This window comes from Meles meles, chromosome 6, assembly GCF_922984935.1.
Source record: "Meles meles chromosome 6, mMelMel3.1 paternal haplotype, whole genome shotgun sequence".
NCBI lineage: Eukaryota > Metazoa > Chordata > Mammalia > Carnivora > Mustelidae > Meles > Meles meles.
In genome coordinates this window covers 71,204,267-71,221,442 of record NC_060071.1, presented here as the reverse complement: position 1 = coordinate 71,221,442, position 17,176 = coordinate 71,204,267, and the positions used below count along the sequence as shown (strand labels likewise).

At 41.1% G+C, this 17,176-nt stretch overlaps 1 protein-coding gene across 4 annotated transcripts in view; it reads right to left on the bottom strand.

Annotated features, from left to right (window-relative positions):
• SLC12A1 (solute carrier family 12 member 1) overlaps positions 1 to 17,176 on the bottom strand; it is an 88,886-nt gene that overhangs the window by 42,231 nt on the left and 29,479 nt on the right. For all 4 annotated transcript variants that reach the window (XM_046009199.1, XM_046009197.1, XM_046009198.1 and 1 more), the window contains 8 exons: positions 15,074 to 15,158; positions 12,220 to 12,371; positions 10,966 to 11,073; positions 10,528 to 10,651; positions 8,653 to 8,754; positions 6,383 to 6,538; positions 5,216 to 5,315; positions 4,115 to 4,226 (listed from right to left, as the gene is read on the bottom strand). In XM_046009199.1, coding sequence (XP_045865155.1) covers positions 4,115 to 4,226; positions 5,216 to 5,315; positions 6,383 to 6,538; positions 8,653 to 8,754; positions 10,528 to 10,651; positions 10,966 to 11,073; positions 12,220 to 12,371; positions 15,074 to 15,158 — 939 coding nt within the window. The remainder of the gene's footprint in view (positions 1 to 4,114; positions 4,227 to 5,215; positions 5,316 to 6,382; positions 6,539 to 8,652; positions 8,755 to 10,527; positions 10,652 to 10,965; positions 11,074 to 12,219; positions 12,372 to 15,073; positions 15,159 to 17,176) is intronic.

The window sequence follows — 17,176 nt, the reverse complement described above, 5'->3', positions numbered from 1 at the left end:
TCAGCAGCTCCAAGGGCTAGTCCTTTAAAAACACCTTTGCTGTAGAAAATGACAGCTGTAGCCACACACTTCCCATCCACCCACCGGCAATGAAATACCAGTGATCTCTGAGTCTTGCTCCTTCCTTGTGTAACCACATTTCACGTCAGCACCAAGATAAGCAAAGACCACCAGAGGGACGGAGCACAGAGCCTGCTGTCCTATGTTTAGTCAGCAGGAATATGTAGCTCATTGTTATATCGTCATCATGTTGGATGCCCCCAAATAGTCCAAAATCCAGTACTGGGATCCGGTTTCCCTAAGAAAGGTTGTTTTTGGTTTTGTTGGAAGGGATATATTTTTGGAGTGAAAATGGCAAGCAACTGTGCTATACCAAAAATAATGGTGATGAAAATAACAGTTCCAGCAATAACAAGTACAATTAGTTGAGCAATTGCTATTTGACAGGTGATGTGCCGAGCCCTGGAAAGCTCACTTGCTAGAATTCTCACAACAGTTCTACAACATAGGTGCTATGATTATTATGATTCCCATTTTATAAGGAAAGAGAGAAAACTGAGGTTCAGAAAGACTAAATTCTGTACAAAAGGGACTCACAGCTAACAGGTGGCAAATAGTGATTCAGAACTTGACCGTGTGTCTCAGAAGCCCATGAGCACCAGCCTCCCAGAGTTAAGAACTGCATTGTCACCTCTCAAGATCATCATTCCTATTTAACCTTCCAATAAGGATGGCCCAACTACCGACAATTGTGCTTTTGGAAAAAGTTTTCTAAGGGTATGCAGCGGACTTCCCCCATACCCCATTCCATCTATTTCTTTGCAAAGATGACTGACGACTGAGTCTAGGGTTGAAATGCTGATGGCATCTGCAGCCCCAGGGGCTCACAGACAGCAACTCACGGGAAAGTCATTAACTGATGCAGTAACTCTTTTCTGTCCCCAAGAGAACCTCAGCACCTGGGAGCATGACTCGCAGGTCTTACTCAGAGAGACCAGCACAGTGATATATAACGTGGTCCAAAAACACATGTCGAACACCAGGGCCATTGGAGGCACAGGCACAGGTGCATACTTCATATGATATTCCACAATCACGCTCTTTTATTAGAGTGAAAGCAGCAAAGGGTCAATTAAAAGCTGTATCTCCCATCTCTATGAAAAGACCTATTCTCCTTTGCCAACATATGACTTTTTATACTCTCAGTTCATTTCTCCTGTCCTAAAAATATTTTATTGCCTGCTAAACTAAGTTTTCTCTAAATTGGGAGAAGAAAAACACCCCAAACTGCTTATTCCAACAAAACCGGCTCCTGTATTATCTTGGCCAAAATGAAATTCAGTAATCCAGGGCACCAAAGTTGATAATATGAGAGAGGGGTGCTTGATAAGATTTTTAAAAGTCCTCTGGCATCACAGTGGGTCATTACTTAACCTGTCAATCTTATGTAGTCAGTAGCATTCCTTCCACTCCCTTCTGGATAATTGTGTTGAGCTATATCGTCTCAGTTACTAGCATATAAGCACTGAGAGGAAGGAGAATATGACCAATATGGCATCTAGAGTATTGCCAAGTGTACAAAATGCTTAAGTGCTGGTCATGATGATATGTGGTAAATTTGTCCCTGCATCATGGCACAGCCAGCGGGTCCCAGAATTACGTGGCTTCCTGTCAGCCCTACTCCCTGGCAGGTGTTGGAAGTTTGGGTAGTGGTGCCTGATTCTATCAGCACTTCCAGGGACACAAGTCTGCTAAGATCTTCTCCTCATGAGGTAACCCAGAGCACAGCTGGGTGGCCTAGACTGACATCCTGGTTCTCACACTTTCTTGTCACATGACCCCATGCAAGAATTTCATTTTCTTAAATATGCAGTGGAAAAAAGACAGTCTCTTCAATAAATAGTGCTGGGAAAACTGGACAGCTATATGTAGAAGAATGAAACTCGACCATTCTCTTACACCGTACACAAAGATAAACTCGAAATGGATAAAAGACCTCAACGTGAGACAGGAATCCATCAGAATCCTAGAGGAGAACATAGGCAGTAACCTCTTTGATATCAGCCACAGCAACTTCTTTCAAGATATGTCTCCAAAGGCAAAGGAAACAAAAGCGAAAATGAACTTTTGGGACTTCATCAAGATCAAAAGCTTCTGCACAGCAAAGGAAATAGTCAACAAAACAAAGAGGCAACCCACGGAATGGGAGAAGATATTTGCAAATGACAGTACAGACAAAAGGTTGATATCCAGGATCTATAAAGAACTTCTCAAACTCAACACACACAAAACAGATAATCATGTCAAAAAATGGGCAGAAGACATGAACAGATATTTCTCCAATGAAGACATACAAATGGCTATCAGACACATGAAAAAATGTTCATCATCACTAGCCATCAGGGAGATTCAAATTAAAACCACATTGAGATACCACCTGACACCAGTTAGAATGGCCAAAATGAGCAAGACAGGAGACAGCATGTGTTGGAGAGGATGTGGAGAAAGGGGAACCCTCTTAAACTGTTGGTGGGAATGCAAGTTGGTGTAGCCATGAACAGTGTGGAGATTTCTCAAGAAATTAAAAATAGAGCTTCCCTATGGCCCTGCAATTGCACTACTGGGTATTTACCCCAAAGACACAGATGTAGTGAAAAGAAGGGCCATCTGTACCCCAATGTTTATAGCAGCAATGGCCATGGTCGCCAAACTGTGGAAAGAACCAAGATGCCCTTCAACGGACGAATGGATAAGGAAGATGTGATCCATATACACTATGGAGTATTACGCCTCCATCAGAAAGGATGAATACCCAACTTTTGTATCAACATGGACGGGACTGGAAGAGATTATGCTGAGTGAAATAAGTCAAGCAGAGAGAGTCAATTATCATATGGTTTCACTTATTTGGGAAGCATAACAAATAACATGGAGGACATAGGGAAATGGAGAGGAGAAGGGAGTTGAGGGAAAGTGGAAGGGGAGATGAACCATGAGAGACTATGGACTCTGAAAAACAATCTGAGAGTTTTGAAGGGGCGGGGGGTGGGAGGTTGGGGGAGCCAGGTGGTGGGTATTATGGAGGGCACGTATTGCATGGAGCACTGGGTGTGGTGCATAAACAATGAATTCTGTTATGCTGAAAAGAAATACATTTTAAAAAAAAGAATTTCATTTTCTTAAATCTCACTTTTCTAACCAGTGAAACAAGAACAGAGATTCTTTTTCCTTTCTTCTCACTAGACTGTAATATAGGTCAAATAAGAAAAATTATAGGAAAATGCTTCGAGGAATAGGTATGTACTAAAAAAATTCATTGAAATAGCTAAGGACTTTGAGTGGCATGTGCATGTGTATGTGAGAGAGAGGCAGAGATGGGGATAGAGAGAGCGAGATTGTTATGGGAACACAGAGGAGATAGACTAGTTTGAAGGGCCTAGACTTACCATTTTGTTATAATTTTAATGCTTTCTCCTCACTTTGGAGATTGGTGATTGGTCAATAATTACGGTTCAATTTTTAGAATTTGCTTTGCATTCCTCCCAGGATAACCACAAATAAGTTACCATTAGTCTACCACATACTTCCTGAACAAAAAGGAACTCATTCATCTCTGTATGTTTATCTAAGGCATGGGAAACTTGGTTTAATTCTCTAGATATTTGTAGTGTCATCAGTTTTATCCAAATATTTAATCTAAATTCTATGTGCTGTCATTTCAGGACATTATGTCTGGTTTTCTCCTCTTCAGTTAATCTACATAATAGCACTCTCTGGCTCATTCCATCCTTTTATATTTCTGTGGACAGTTACTACCCCAAATGCCTTCATTTTATTTCTGAGCCAGTTCTCTTTTTCTTGTCTCAAAAGCCATCATTTGGAAATATTTATCACTTTTAGTTGGTCTCCTATGAAATCTGAAATACTTTTTATCCACTCATTTAAATTCGGGATCACGGCCCTTGCCTGTCCTTGCTCTATGAATCAAGGAAAGGGGCTCTTGTCCAAACTGCCTTGCCATTTTCCTGTCACTGCCTGTACCCACCTGGCTCGCCTAAAACAATACAAGGTGAGCAGGGAGGGAAGCATCTTCCCGGGGTGAAGTAGCTCTTACCACAAAGACTTCACAGCAGATGCAAAGGCCACTGTTCTTGGTAAAGGCATGAGTAATGTCTAAGAGAGCAGGTCTTGTCATCGGTCCCCCTGTTAAGACAATACACTGGGGCCTAGAAATGGAGAAAAGAAGATGTAAGAACTGGCCAGTATAGGAAGCCTATGAGCCAGAACAATCTCAATGGAAATGACTGGAATGGAGTGTTTGACCAACTGGGACAACCTCCCCCCTAAATATTTCTTGGGTTCCTGGCCAGAATTCTTGAATCACCCTATCTATTCATCTTTCTATCTTTGTATCCTTTGTTTATTAGTGGTGGCAAAAATGTGAAGTAAGGAAAAGGTGGTCTTGGGTTCCCTGTTTTTTTCTCTCCAGGTACTACCCTTTTCTAAATCCCCAATACAACCTGCCCCGCTCCAGTTGTTATCTCCATGCTGCTTTCCTTCATCTTCCCTGCAAAGCTTGTTTTTGAAGGGGTGTTCCATTCAAAATAAGATATAACTAGTGAAGAGTTTAAAATGTTGCTTTTTGGGGCACCCGGATGGTGCAGATGGTTAAGCGTCTGCCTTCAGCTCAGGTCATGATCCCAGGGTCCTGAGATCAAGCCCCACATTGGGCTCTCTGCTCAGCAGAGAGTCTGCTTTCCCCTCTGCCTCTCTCCCCTGCTCATGTTCTCTCTCTCTCTCTCTCTCTCTCTCAAATGAATAAATAAAATATTAAAAAAATAAAATTTTACTTTTCCTAAGAGAATTCAGTAAGCCACAGAGCCTTAAGCTGAATGGAGAAAGCACGAAGGATTAAGGTCCTCGGGGGTGTCTCTCTGAAATCACATCCTGAGATCACCTCTCTATCTCTGTGTGTGAAGGTGACACCCAGCATCATGAAAATTTATAGCTAGGGGTAGGCTTAGCTCAGAGTGGAAGAGAAGAATCATTCATTCACAGAGATGTTGTCGTGAAAATGAGTCAGTTCTGTAGGACTCTCTAGTCTTAGAATATACCCATAAAGCGTATCGCTACTCTGAGAGTGCATCTGTCTCCCCTAAAGGAAAGCCACTTCTATTGTGGAGAGACACCAGGATGCCTGAGAAACTGACTTTACCTGAAATTTTTCACATGGTCTTCCACGGTAGTCAATTCCAGGGCGTTGTCTAATGCACTGACATAGGAAAGAGCCTGTGTGGAGGAGCCCCAGTTCACATCTGCGGACAACAGAAGAATCTGGCGTTAAAAGCATTGACCTTTCTCTCTGTATACTGTGAATAATTTTTATAAGTCATTGCCTTCTAAGATTTTCCTTGGCTAGGTCATCAGTGAGGAGTGCCCAAATTAGAGAAAACACATTGTAGTATTTCCTAGAAAGAGGATTGTGTCCTTCTATGAACGCTTTATGAATTTTTAGAAGTGAGATGGCTCTTTCCAATTAAGGATCAGACTTTAAAGCTGCAGCCCCAGAAATTTTGCCTGGTGGGAGAGGCTATGTGATAACCACATTGCAAGTGGATAGACTTGGATAAATGGTTAGCCCCTAAATAAATTCAAAAGGTCTTCACAGATTCTTGGATTGAAAAGAGGCATTTCGGTAGACATGGATCATGAACTATTTTGAATAGCTCAGGAATTCTTACTTTTTGCGGTATCCATGAAGAGGTTTCAGCAAGCATTTTAATTTGATCTTTTAGGGCCTAATCTTTGTCGTGAGGGAGGTAAGTTCTACCATTTCCTACCCACTTTTTTTTTCCTACCCTTTTTTGAAGAAAAAAAAATTTAGATGGAACCTCCTATTAGGAAGTCCCTGGTGGGAATGTACGATTTACTCCAGAGGGCAGATAGAATCATTTCTCTAGTCTTATTGGGAAGAGTCAGGGAAATGCTAGGGAATGATCTGGTGATAAAAAGATTAATATTGCCTCAAGTGTTGACTATGAACCAGGTATTTAGCGTAGCTTAGGTATGCTACTTAACTTACACTCCACTTAAAGTAGAGCTCCATCACATCCTACTACCTCAGCAAGTGATCAAGTTTCTTCATCTGTAAAATGGGTCTAATAATACCTAATATGGAGCATTATTGTGAGGATTCAATGAGTGCATGGTCTATAATAGATGCTCAACATAGTTAAATATTAAGCTGTATTACATTATTAATATTCACTGTCCACATGGCACACCTAAGCACATAGGGGCTGCTCAATATACCTTTGTTGAAGGAATGGTTAGTTGAGGAGCGCTTTCAACCCCCCACCCCACCATACAGTCCTTATCTTACCTGGCTTCTTGTAAGTCACATAGATATAGAGGAAGAACTCAATGACGTAGGTGATGACAGCTGCCCACCAGTTGATGACAAACATAACTGCACAGCACAAAACAGCTCCAAAAAGAGATACCCACATGTTGTAAATTCCATATGCAGGTCTCCATCCTGAAAAAAAAAGTCTCGGTGCATAAGAAAAACTTTCACACTATTGCTTCATATCACCGCATATGATCAAAATGCAGGCAACAGTTTTTCCTAGCATAAAAATCAAAATGTTTGGGGGCACCTGGGTGGCTCAGTGGGTTAAGCCGCTGCCTTCGGCTCAGGTCATGATCTCAGGGTCCTGGGATCGAGTCCCGCATTGGGCTCTCTGCTCAGCAGGGAGCCTGCTTCCCTCTCTCTCTCTGTCTCTGCCTGCCTCTCTATCTACTTGTGATTTCTCTCTGTCAAATAAATAAATAAAATCTTTAAAAAAAAATCAAAATGTTTGGGTCAAGCTCCCAATTCTGTTATTAGTTTTCTGTGATCTTGGGTCCCTGGCTTAGGAAAGTATACCAAATGAGAGCGCTGTGAAATACCGAAAAAGTGTCATTTATGGCTTTTTCCTATGTCCGGCACGCCCCAATCATCTTCCTCAACTATGAGACCTTAAGCCTCTCCTATCTCCACCATCAGTAGCTGAAAGGAGGCAGGAGAGATGAGAAGAGTGGGGTGTAGTAGGAAGGGTGTGGGGAAATGTCTTGGTGGCTCAAGAAAGAGGAAGTTAAGACAATGGGCTTATTGTTCTGATGAAAAAGGCAGAGCATCCTCAAAAGCCAAGCCACTAACTTCCTCCTAGTTCTGTCTTTACCTTAAGAGGATAGTACTTGCCCTTTCAGAAATAATAATCTATGGGGAAAGAGGGAGACATTTCTCAGCAATGGCTTCTTAAACCTGACGCGTTCATAAGATTTTGCATTTTACAGTGAAAATATTTCTCACGGTTCGTACATGCATGGGAGAGTCCCCTGTTCTCTTATTTCCTGCCATGCAGAAGCTGGGGAAGCTCTGATTTGAAGGGCATTTGGACAATGGACATTTTAAATTTGGAGTTGCCAAAATACAGAGCTTTCCAAGTCTTCAGGAGCAATTTCTGGGGTGGCCACAAGATGGAAATAGCACTTTGAGGACATCACTGAAAATGCCCTTATTTTTCTGAGTCTGGCTGTGTGTGTGTGTCACAGGGGCACTGTGTGTGTCATTTCGTGGGTTTGTGTATCCACTTGTCTCTATGTGGTCTGCTCTTTTTCCTCTCTCTCCTTTCCTCTCTTCCCCTTTCGCTCCTTCCTTTCCGGTCTTTCCCTTACCCACTCTATTATTTCGCCTTGTTTTTCAAAGATGAACATAACATGGTGCAGAAGCACCCATTTCTATAACTTGTATTCACCAGCTAGGACTTTCTGTTCTCTGCTTAAAAGAAGACAACACAACAGAAATAAAAATTCCTCAGTTATCGTCTGGAGCCGAGTGACGTTGGGTGGACAAAAGCTTCCCTTCCATCCATATTCTGTCTTATTGGCAGCAGGTTTTCCAAAGGAAGCTGGAGACCACAGCAGGCCCTAACAGAGTGGAAATACATTCATTTCCCTGATAAAGACCCTCATGGCGAAGAACTTTCTGAAGGTCAACACTGACGAGTGTCTATTCTGGTGGAAAGGCAGAAGGAATTCTAATAGCCAATGAAAGTGAGGAAGAGGTGGGAGGTGGTGAGGTAGGGAAGGTTCTTGGGTGTGAAATTCTGCACCTCTTTCAACCACAGTCTGTGGAGGGCAGGGATGTCACTGGCTTCAGCGTGAATCTGCACTGACTATACTCAGCAGGTAATTATGGGAACTACTCATCCTTCTCTTCTGCACCATGGGCAGGAAACAAATTGATAGTAAGGAAGTTTCAAATATATACATTTATTCCACTTCTGTGGTCACTTTCACCCTGGAAATAAATAGTGGTGTTTTTCTACTGCTGAAATAAATGTGGTTTCTCTTGCAATGAATAATTTATTGCCGCAGGAGAAAATTGACTTTACGGTTGGTCAAAAAGGCCATTGCTCAAATGATTCTTTTTCTATTTCAGAAGTCACCGCTCCCCCAACTCACCAAAATAAAGTGGATTACGCTGCCCACTAGGATATAAGGATACATACAAACACAGATTGATCACTTTTCACTGATTTCTGTCATCTTATTGAAACAAACTAACTGTCTGCCTCGGGTTCTTTTAGTTTTGAAGAGTCAACTTACCCGGAGATTTGGCATATGAGGCATGGAAGCAGGAGAAATTAATAAGTGCGTATGAGGCCAGGAAGAAGTTGGAGATGATGGGAGCAATGGTGTTCAGTTCCGCTGTGAACGAAGCAGAAGCAAGCATGTCGGTGTGAGTTATGGAACCAGGGGCTGAACAGCTGTCAGAGCCTGGAAGCCTGACTTTATTTGGAAATTGAAAACATAGCTAGCATCTGTCAAAGTTTAAGAAGTTAGTGATTTTTCTTTGGGATTGCATTCATTTAAAAATATATTCTCAGTCAGGGTTTCCATAAAGCAAGGAGCAAGAATACCTCCCAATGAGAAAATAGACGACAGACAAGACTTCTACCTAGCAAACATTCAGATGGGCGTGGGAAGAGGGTTTGGCAACTGGGCAGATGATAAACTCCCCTGCTGCTCTTCCAGACGTACCAAATCCTGCAATCTTTCTCTGCTGTGGATCTAAGCAAAAAACTCTGCAGGGCAACAGATTAGTTAAATACATGGGCACCCAAAATGCCTAACTGGAAATTTCTATGCCCAATTTGCTCTCCCTGACTTTCAGAACTCTTGCTAGTCCTTTGCCCTTTTCTTAACATTTCTAGAGAGTTCTACCTCTCAACGTTGCCAAAAAAAAATGTTTACCCCAGTAGCTAAATATCCAGGATAATTTAATCCTAGCCGAATGGTTTTCTGTATAAGAAATAATTTAGAAACATTCTCATTTATCAACCTCAGTGATGCAAATGCAGGTGGCAGCTGGGTGTGATTCTAGAACCTAGATGCCAGCAAGGAAGTAGGCAAAAATAGCTGCCATGAAGCTTGTGCAGTGAAGCTCATTTAGGTTGATCTGAGCAATTTTAAAGAATAATATTTAATTTATGCAATTTTTTTAACACTTTGGCTATTTAATCATGTAAATGCATTATGGCGCAATGATTTCAGGTCTTAAAGTTTAAGTTATGTAATGGAATATTTCTGTACATAATCGCTTTTTGTTTTATTTCTGAAAAATCTAACAAACATAGTCCTACCTTTCCCCTCTTCAGCCCTGTACAATCTTATAAGGATTTAAGAATTACAGCCACTTTCTGAGTTTATGTGATGATGAGGGGCCTTTACTATTTGGCGCCACTGTGCTGAGGAAGGGTCTGCCCTTCTAGACAGAGTGGCGTCACACATGGCCTTGCCTTTGGCTTCTTTTCCTCTGATATGCTCACCAACAAAGGTGGCACCTTAGGGAGGAATGAGGAATGCGCAGGCTCCAGCTGATGAACGTGCCTCTCCAAGATAATGCAGCTGTTTCTATATTGCTAAGGGAGAGGGAGTCGAGATGATGGTCTGGGCAAGTGGTTCTCAAACCTCAGTGGTCTACACATCTCTTGAGGAACCTGTATACATGGAGATTCTTTATCCCCAGAGACTGATTCTAACTCTGGGGTTGGGCCTGAAAAATCATTTCGTTAACAAACCCCAAGTAGTTGGTTCTGATATTGGTGGTCAATGGACCACATTTTGTAAATGACACTTTAGTTTTCCCAGTAGCTGCCAGCCCAGGAGATGTAGAAAGGTGGCAGCTGGGGAAGGCTCTGGAATTAGATGATCTCGGGCAGCTTGGAGGAAGGATTTGGTTGCATTTGCTTGATGGATTTCCTACATTTGGATTCAAAGAAGAGATTAAAGTCCAAAGTCTACCTCAAGTCCTCAAATGCTCTCTACACACAAGGATTCCTCATTTCCTTCTTAGTCAGACTCCAATAGTCCCAGTTGGGATATTAAACAGAAAACAGGTAATTCCGCAATCTAAAAGGAAACCCCTACGAGTAATCAGAAGAATGCTTTGGCTTTCAGTAAGACAAGAAAACTACGAACCAATAAGAATGAACGCCATGGCTATAACGAAAGTAAGAAAGTATCCTCTCAGGGGTTCGTTGTTTTTCCCATATCCCTTTGCAAAGAACTGCAAGGCTTTGTAGATGTTGTCCTTGCACAGAGCCTAATGGAAAAGAAGGGAAGAATTTCATCATTTAGATCTATGCACAGTCATTTTCCCTAGGTGATTCAAACAAGATTTGGAGAAAGATGAAGCGATACACAATACAGGCACAAGTTAACACTGCAGTTTATCATTCTTTATATTATTTGAATCGATCTTGACTATGTGGCAGACAGCATTTGAGCCAGATGCAAATGTTAAACTGTTTCAGAAAATGATGGAAAATGATGACTGGTGAGAACCAGTATTTCAGTTTGATCCACGTTCAGTGGGAACAGGCATAGGGGGAAGCACATGCGCTTGGCCTCTATCACCTGGAACACTTTGGGCGCGCTGACGAGGGAGGCCAGGGCTGAGGAGAGCGTTGCAGAAAAGATCCCAGCCGTGATGAGGGGGCCGAACCCTGACACCATGCTCATGACCTTGAGAAAAGACGCACCAGTAAGGAGACTCATCCAACACACAATTAAAAAACAGACAGACAAACCAAGCCAAAAATCTTATGCAAACGCTTCCCCTTCTACTTTCCATGATTTGGAATCTCCGTCATAAGCCAATTGCTTCTAAACAGATTTCTGCACCCCTGCCCCCACCGCTTCATTCTCAAGCTCTTAATATTTGTTTTTTCAAAATGGAAATGGCCATTTTGTTGTCATGTTTTATGAAAACAGGAAATGCTCACTACAATACATCCAGAAGATACTGGAAAGAATAAAGAAGGAAATGGTTTCAAGGACTTAGACAACATCCCCCCCCCCCCCCATTCTTTGTGGGCATGTTTCTTTGACAATGGGAAACTCTATGGAGCAGAAAGCGGTGTTTTAATAAGGTTAGGGGAGGGCTCAGCTGTGTACCAGTCTTTTGAAAAGCTTTTGCCTTTCTTGTTCTTCCTGTACACAGAGGCTTTTCAAACCTTTGCTTTCTCTGTGCTCATTAAATATAATTTTAGATCTGAGACATGATGAGAGTCTATCAATTTAAGTCATATTTTGGAATAATGACTTCGGCTGAGTTAACTCCTCTTTGTTGGTTGTTAAAATAGATGGATGAAGCCTTCATGACAAATTTGCCTCTCCCTCCACCCACTAATCATTCAGACACAGTTTCCCCAACTTCCCTTGTTCCATCCCCCTCATTTACCTCCCCTTCTGCCACTCACAATTTCCCTCTTGGCCTTGTCTTCCAGGCACTCCAGGACCATGTCAGGGGCTTTCCCAAAACTGAGATCCATGCACGAAGTACAGTCCACATATTAACTATCTAAGTCTCTCCTCCCCACCACGAAATCTTGCACCATTGATTGGAAGACGCTATATATCAGGCAACAATCTTCCCTGGTGATGCAATTCATGCAACTGTCTGCTATCTCCCCACCATAGGAAATGCAACCACAGGATTTGCCGCGTAATGTCTACAGGGCTCCCCTCCCTCACACATGAATTGTTCTGTGCTGAATTCACATGGACCAATAATCAGTTGCAAACTCAGAAGTTTCATTATGCTACATGTGACATTCTACAAATGAAAACAATAGCAATAAACTTTTTTTTTTTTTTTCCCCTTCAAACCTGGAAATTGTTCATTAGCCCATATTGACATGGTTCATGTCGACATCTTGAGAAGTCGTAGCCCAACCCACAGGCTGCTGAACCATTGCAGTTCATCCCAGAAATGATGGTGTCATTCATGCTTCCAGTGGCATCTCGGACCACACAGGCCCCTGGGGAAACAAGCGTGTCTTGTCAGTTCTTTATAAGGGTTCTGCTCCCATAGGATTTTCTCCCGAAAACATAGTTTAATTTGAGTTGGTGCAGGTCCACTGCCATCCTAGGGACACGGTACCTGGAGGTTCCCATCCTCGGAGACTCGAGAGCGCCCCCTGTCTCTGACAGTCTGCCACTTCTACTGCCTTGCGGGGTTTAGGTCCAAGCTCTCACCTACATTTGCAAGATACTTAGGGTTTGGAACTCTCTTACTTTCTGAAACGCACATGGCAGTGTTTGCACATAATACTAAATTCATATTTCTGTCTTGGTGCTATTGGCTAGGTGTTTTCAGGTAGAACAATTTATTTCCTCATCTGCGAGAGAACTAAGGGATGGCATTTCGAATTCTGGTAATTAAGAGAACTGAGCCCATGTTTTCAACTAATGATAGTCCATAATTTTTTAAACTGTTATAATTCTACTTTATATAGAATTTTAAGGGTTTAAATAATAAAAATGTTTGGGGATAAAATATTGAGATTTCTTTAGTAATATTAATGGTCAAAAATATTCTATCAAGTGTCAGTTTATTCCATTACTTTTATCCATTTTGTTATTTTTGTTATCTACCATTATAAACATTCTATGATGAACATCTTTGTGCACAATTTTCTTCTTCTCTATTTCAAAATATTTCTCTAGGATAGATCCCTAGATCAAAAAGTTATGAAATTTTTGAAGATTCTTGATGTATATTTTTTTACTAACTATCCATACGAATTTTATAATTATATATAAAATATATATATATAATTATATAATTATATATTCTCTCTGCCACTATGTATTTGATAGGATTATGGAAGTATATGAATATATGTGAGAAATATGTAGAAACTTTTCTGAACTACCTGAAGGATAAATATTTTACAAACTAAATCCCAAACAGTAAAACTGTTTATTTTGCTCTTCAAACTCCAGCTGGCATGAGTTTTCATGCCTTGCTAATAACTTTAAGAGAGGTCTCAGTGACAGGTACTAATGGGAACCCTTAATTTTATCCATGGAATTCATAACCTGTGAATCTGTGAAAGACTTAGAAATGATAGGATCTTCGAGTTGAAATAATCAGTGCAGGAATCCTGTTTACATAGCTCTGAGGGGTGGCCTCCTAGCCTCTGCTTAAACAGTTGAAATTATGAATGTTGTTTACCAGGCAAAGCCATCTGTTCCAGATTTTACCTTTTTACATTGTTAGTTTTTGTTGAGCTGACTTTTTGGGTATCATACTTTTTGACTTCTGCATAATACAACTCCCTAAATTTCCATGAAGCCAAGCCATGAGCCATACTTTGCACTAATGACAGGCCAAGGACCCCAAGACCATCCTCTTCTCTAGGGAAAAGTATAGAAATGGAATCTTCTCCCAGGCAAAAACTGGAAGAATCTCTGAAATGAGGTCTATAACTTTACTCATTCCTTCATTTTTACAATATGTGAGCTAGGAAACCATTTGGGAAATTTAACTTAAGGTGATTTCAATGTCGTTAAAAAATATGTCAATTTGGGGCGCCTGGGTGGCTCAGTGGGTTAAGCCACTGCCTTCAGCTCAGGTCATGATCTCAGGGTCCTGGGATCGAGTCCCACATCGGGCTCTCTGCTCAGCGGAGAGCCTGCTTCCCTTCCTCTCTCTCTTCCTGCCTCTCTTGTGATTTCTCTCTGTCAAATAAATAAATCTTTAAAAAAAAAATGTCAATTTTATAAGTATTGGAATAAAATCTCTCCACATGTAACTAAACTTGGAAGTGCCACAGCAACATACCTAACATTATCCAATTTCCTCAAATAAGAGACAGTGAGAGAAGTGAGAGTCTCAGTTAACTGTTTTGCTTTTCTCTCCAGAAACCAATGTAAGATAAATGCACTTCCCTGATTTCCTTTAAGCAGACAATTGGGATGTGCCCTTCACTAAAATGGTCATTCGGGCTTCCGCAGTGGGGAGCTATATTCCCTAGTGTGCACAGAAAAGAGTTTTCTTCTCTGAATGCTCCACATTTCTTCCTCTCCTCCTATGGGATAAGTGCGAGGTGACCCTCAGCCAGGAGGAGGCGTGGCTGTGGCAGCAGCTGGAACGAAAGTCAGCCTAGAAACAGCAGGTGCATCCACATATTTTCTGCTTAGTGAGCAATAATGTGGGGGCTGACCACCCACACGGCTGGCAGCTGGATCTTGTTCTGATTTCCTGCCCACTGGTGACAGTGACATTTCCATATTAGGGACAGTAGTGCCAGGAGGAGATACAACCATCAATTCTATATCGTTCATACATTCCTCGGGCTTTTCTTTTTGTTTTTGTCTAATTTTGTTCCTGGTTTCATTTCTCTTGCTCCTTTCTCACCTGCCTCCCAGGGCGAAGGAAGTGGATGCTGGGAGTGGTGTCTTCTTTCACGGTGGGATTATCACCTAGAGTAGCTACGTGGGATTCTCTTTGTGTTCAGGGAGAATAACAATCTGATTAACTCTACCCCAGCCCTGACCTAGAGGTGCTTGTATTACAGCTTAATTATATTCAAACTCCTAAAGAGCCCAGGAAGGGAATTAAAAATGTTGTCTTTTAAAAAAAATTTCTACTTATAATCCACAGAAGGCCCACTGGACATGTATGACCAGATTCCTTGTAATTCTGGCATTTGGACACCAGAGACACACAACTTACCTACACAAATAGCAACTCCTATGTAGGCAACAGTGGTGATGAAGATGGCCAGCATGGTCCCTCTGGGGATGGCATCTTGGGGATCCTTTGGAGAAACAACATGGTGGGATGAAGAGACAGGGTGCAGTAAGAAACAGAAATGACTTGGAGTTATTACTGTATTTCAAATGTTTAGGCTACCCTTCCTGAGGCAGTTTCGAAAGAAAAGATAAGCAAATGGCAAAGTGGTAAGCCTGAGTTCCTTTTCGACAAAGAACAGGTGTTCAAGGTGAAAAAAGAAATGTCTAAAATTTTGTGCTGAACAGAAGAGATCTCTAACTGTCCAGGACAGAGTTTTTATAGAAAAGTAGACCAGTTAGCTTACTCATTAATGCGTCTCCCTCCCCTTTATCTCCTGTGAATTTCATGCAGATATGTCAAACCTGAAAGTATTAGGGGAAAGACGCAAACACACTCTGCACATTGATGCACCTGGACAGTATCTGTATATAGGTATTAGTTTTGTACTAAGCTTAGGCTTGCCTTAAAAAAAAAAAACAAACAAACCTTGAAGCAAAAAGGATGATCTGCTAAGTTCTCCAATCCCTCAAATTTCCCATTTGGAATCTACTTCAGGAATGACTGCAATGGGAGATATTTCATTTCCATAAGCAGGCATAAAGAAAGAGGCAAATTTAAGCTTATACCAGAAAATGGGCTTTTCTTTTGCTTATGCATGTATATAAATTTACTGGACTGAGCTCAAATCATATATGACATACCACTTTATATCCTATTTTGGGAGCTAAATCATAGCATAATCAATTTCCAAGCAGCATAACTTCTAAATAATTGAATTCAACTTAACAGGGATTATTTTCTAACAGGAATTATTAAATAGAGATTTCAATGTATTCTTGCTTATAGAAGACAGTGTCTGGCATATAGTAGGAGTCAATAAATATTACATTGATGGAGGCACTATCTCGGTTGATACTAGTTCCCCACCAGAGAATCTGAGATGTAGTACTACAAATATGCAATAAATGCAGTCAAAGTTTGAGCTTTTCTGTTTTTGTTTTTAACTTAAATCTGCTGATCAAAATCCATCAGAGGGACCAACTCATGGTAAATTTCCAACCTGACACCTGGAAATAACTCTACCAGTGAATTTGCCCTGAATGAGACTAAGTCAGCTCTGTGGATCCACTCTGAATATTGATCCCTTCCCACTCTTTTAGGAATATTTGTACAGAGGAATGGTTCTGCTGCATATATACCTAGCCTCCTCCTTCCAAACTATTGTCTACAAAAGTGATTTTGGGCCAACAGGTGCAGGGGAACAGCATGTCAAAGGAAGAAGAAGGTAATTAATTGTGGCTGAAATGAGCCCCACTCAATCTCCCAATTTATGCTGTGTTTCAAGTTTTGTTTTATTAACTATTTCTTGTGATCTGAGTGGAAGGAAAGATTAAATTAAATGGGAAGAAAGGAGATATATAGATACAGATATAGATATAGATATAGATATAGATATAGATATAGATATAGATATATGAGGTGTGAAGGTGGAAGGCAGTCATGTACCTCAAACATGAAAACTTAGTCTTCATGTAGAACTACCTGCTACAAACTCCAAAATTACTTACTTAGAATTTACCTAAGGGTCAGACTTGACCCAATATAAATTAGGATGTCAGTATCTCAATGTATGATCATATATTCACACTGTCTGCTCTGGCTCCCTTTCCCCTAAACAGAGACCAGGACTTCAACAAATTCTTAGTTTTCACTCTAAATGTTAGTTTCCATCTCCCCAGCTGTAACCTAAAAAATCTAACCTTCCTTCGCCTTTCTTCATGAGATGTTATATTTTTTTCTTAAGACAGAATACACAACCTACTAGATAACTGTTTCCTGAGGGTCAACCACATCCTAAACTTACATTTTGCACATGATTCTGTTCTTGCTCCTCATGACTCAGACAGAGTAAGTCTGTCTTCACCTTAGACCATGAACAGCTTGGAGGACTGAGTTCTTCTTTGCTTCCCCAGTGCCTAGCGTCATGTTGGCTGAGCTGAACTGATGACTTGTTTCTAAGGAAAGTGTAATATTCTTTCATTT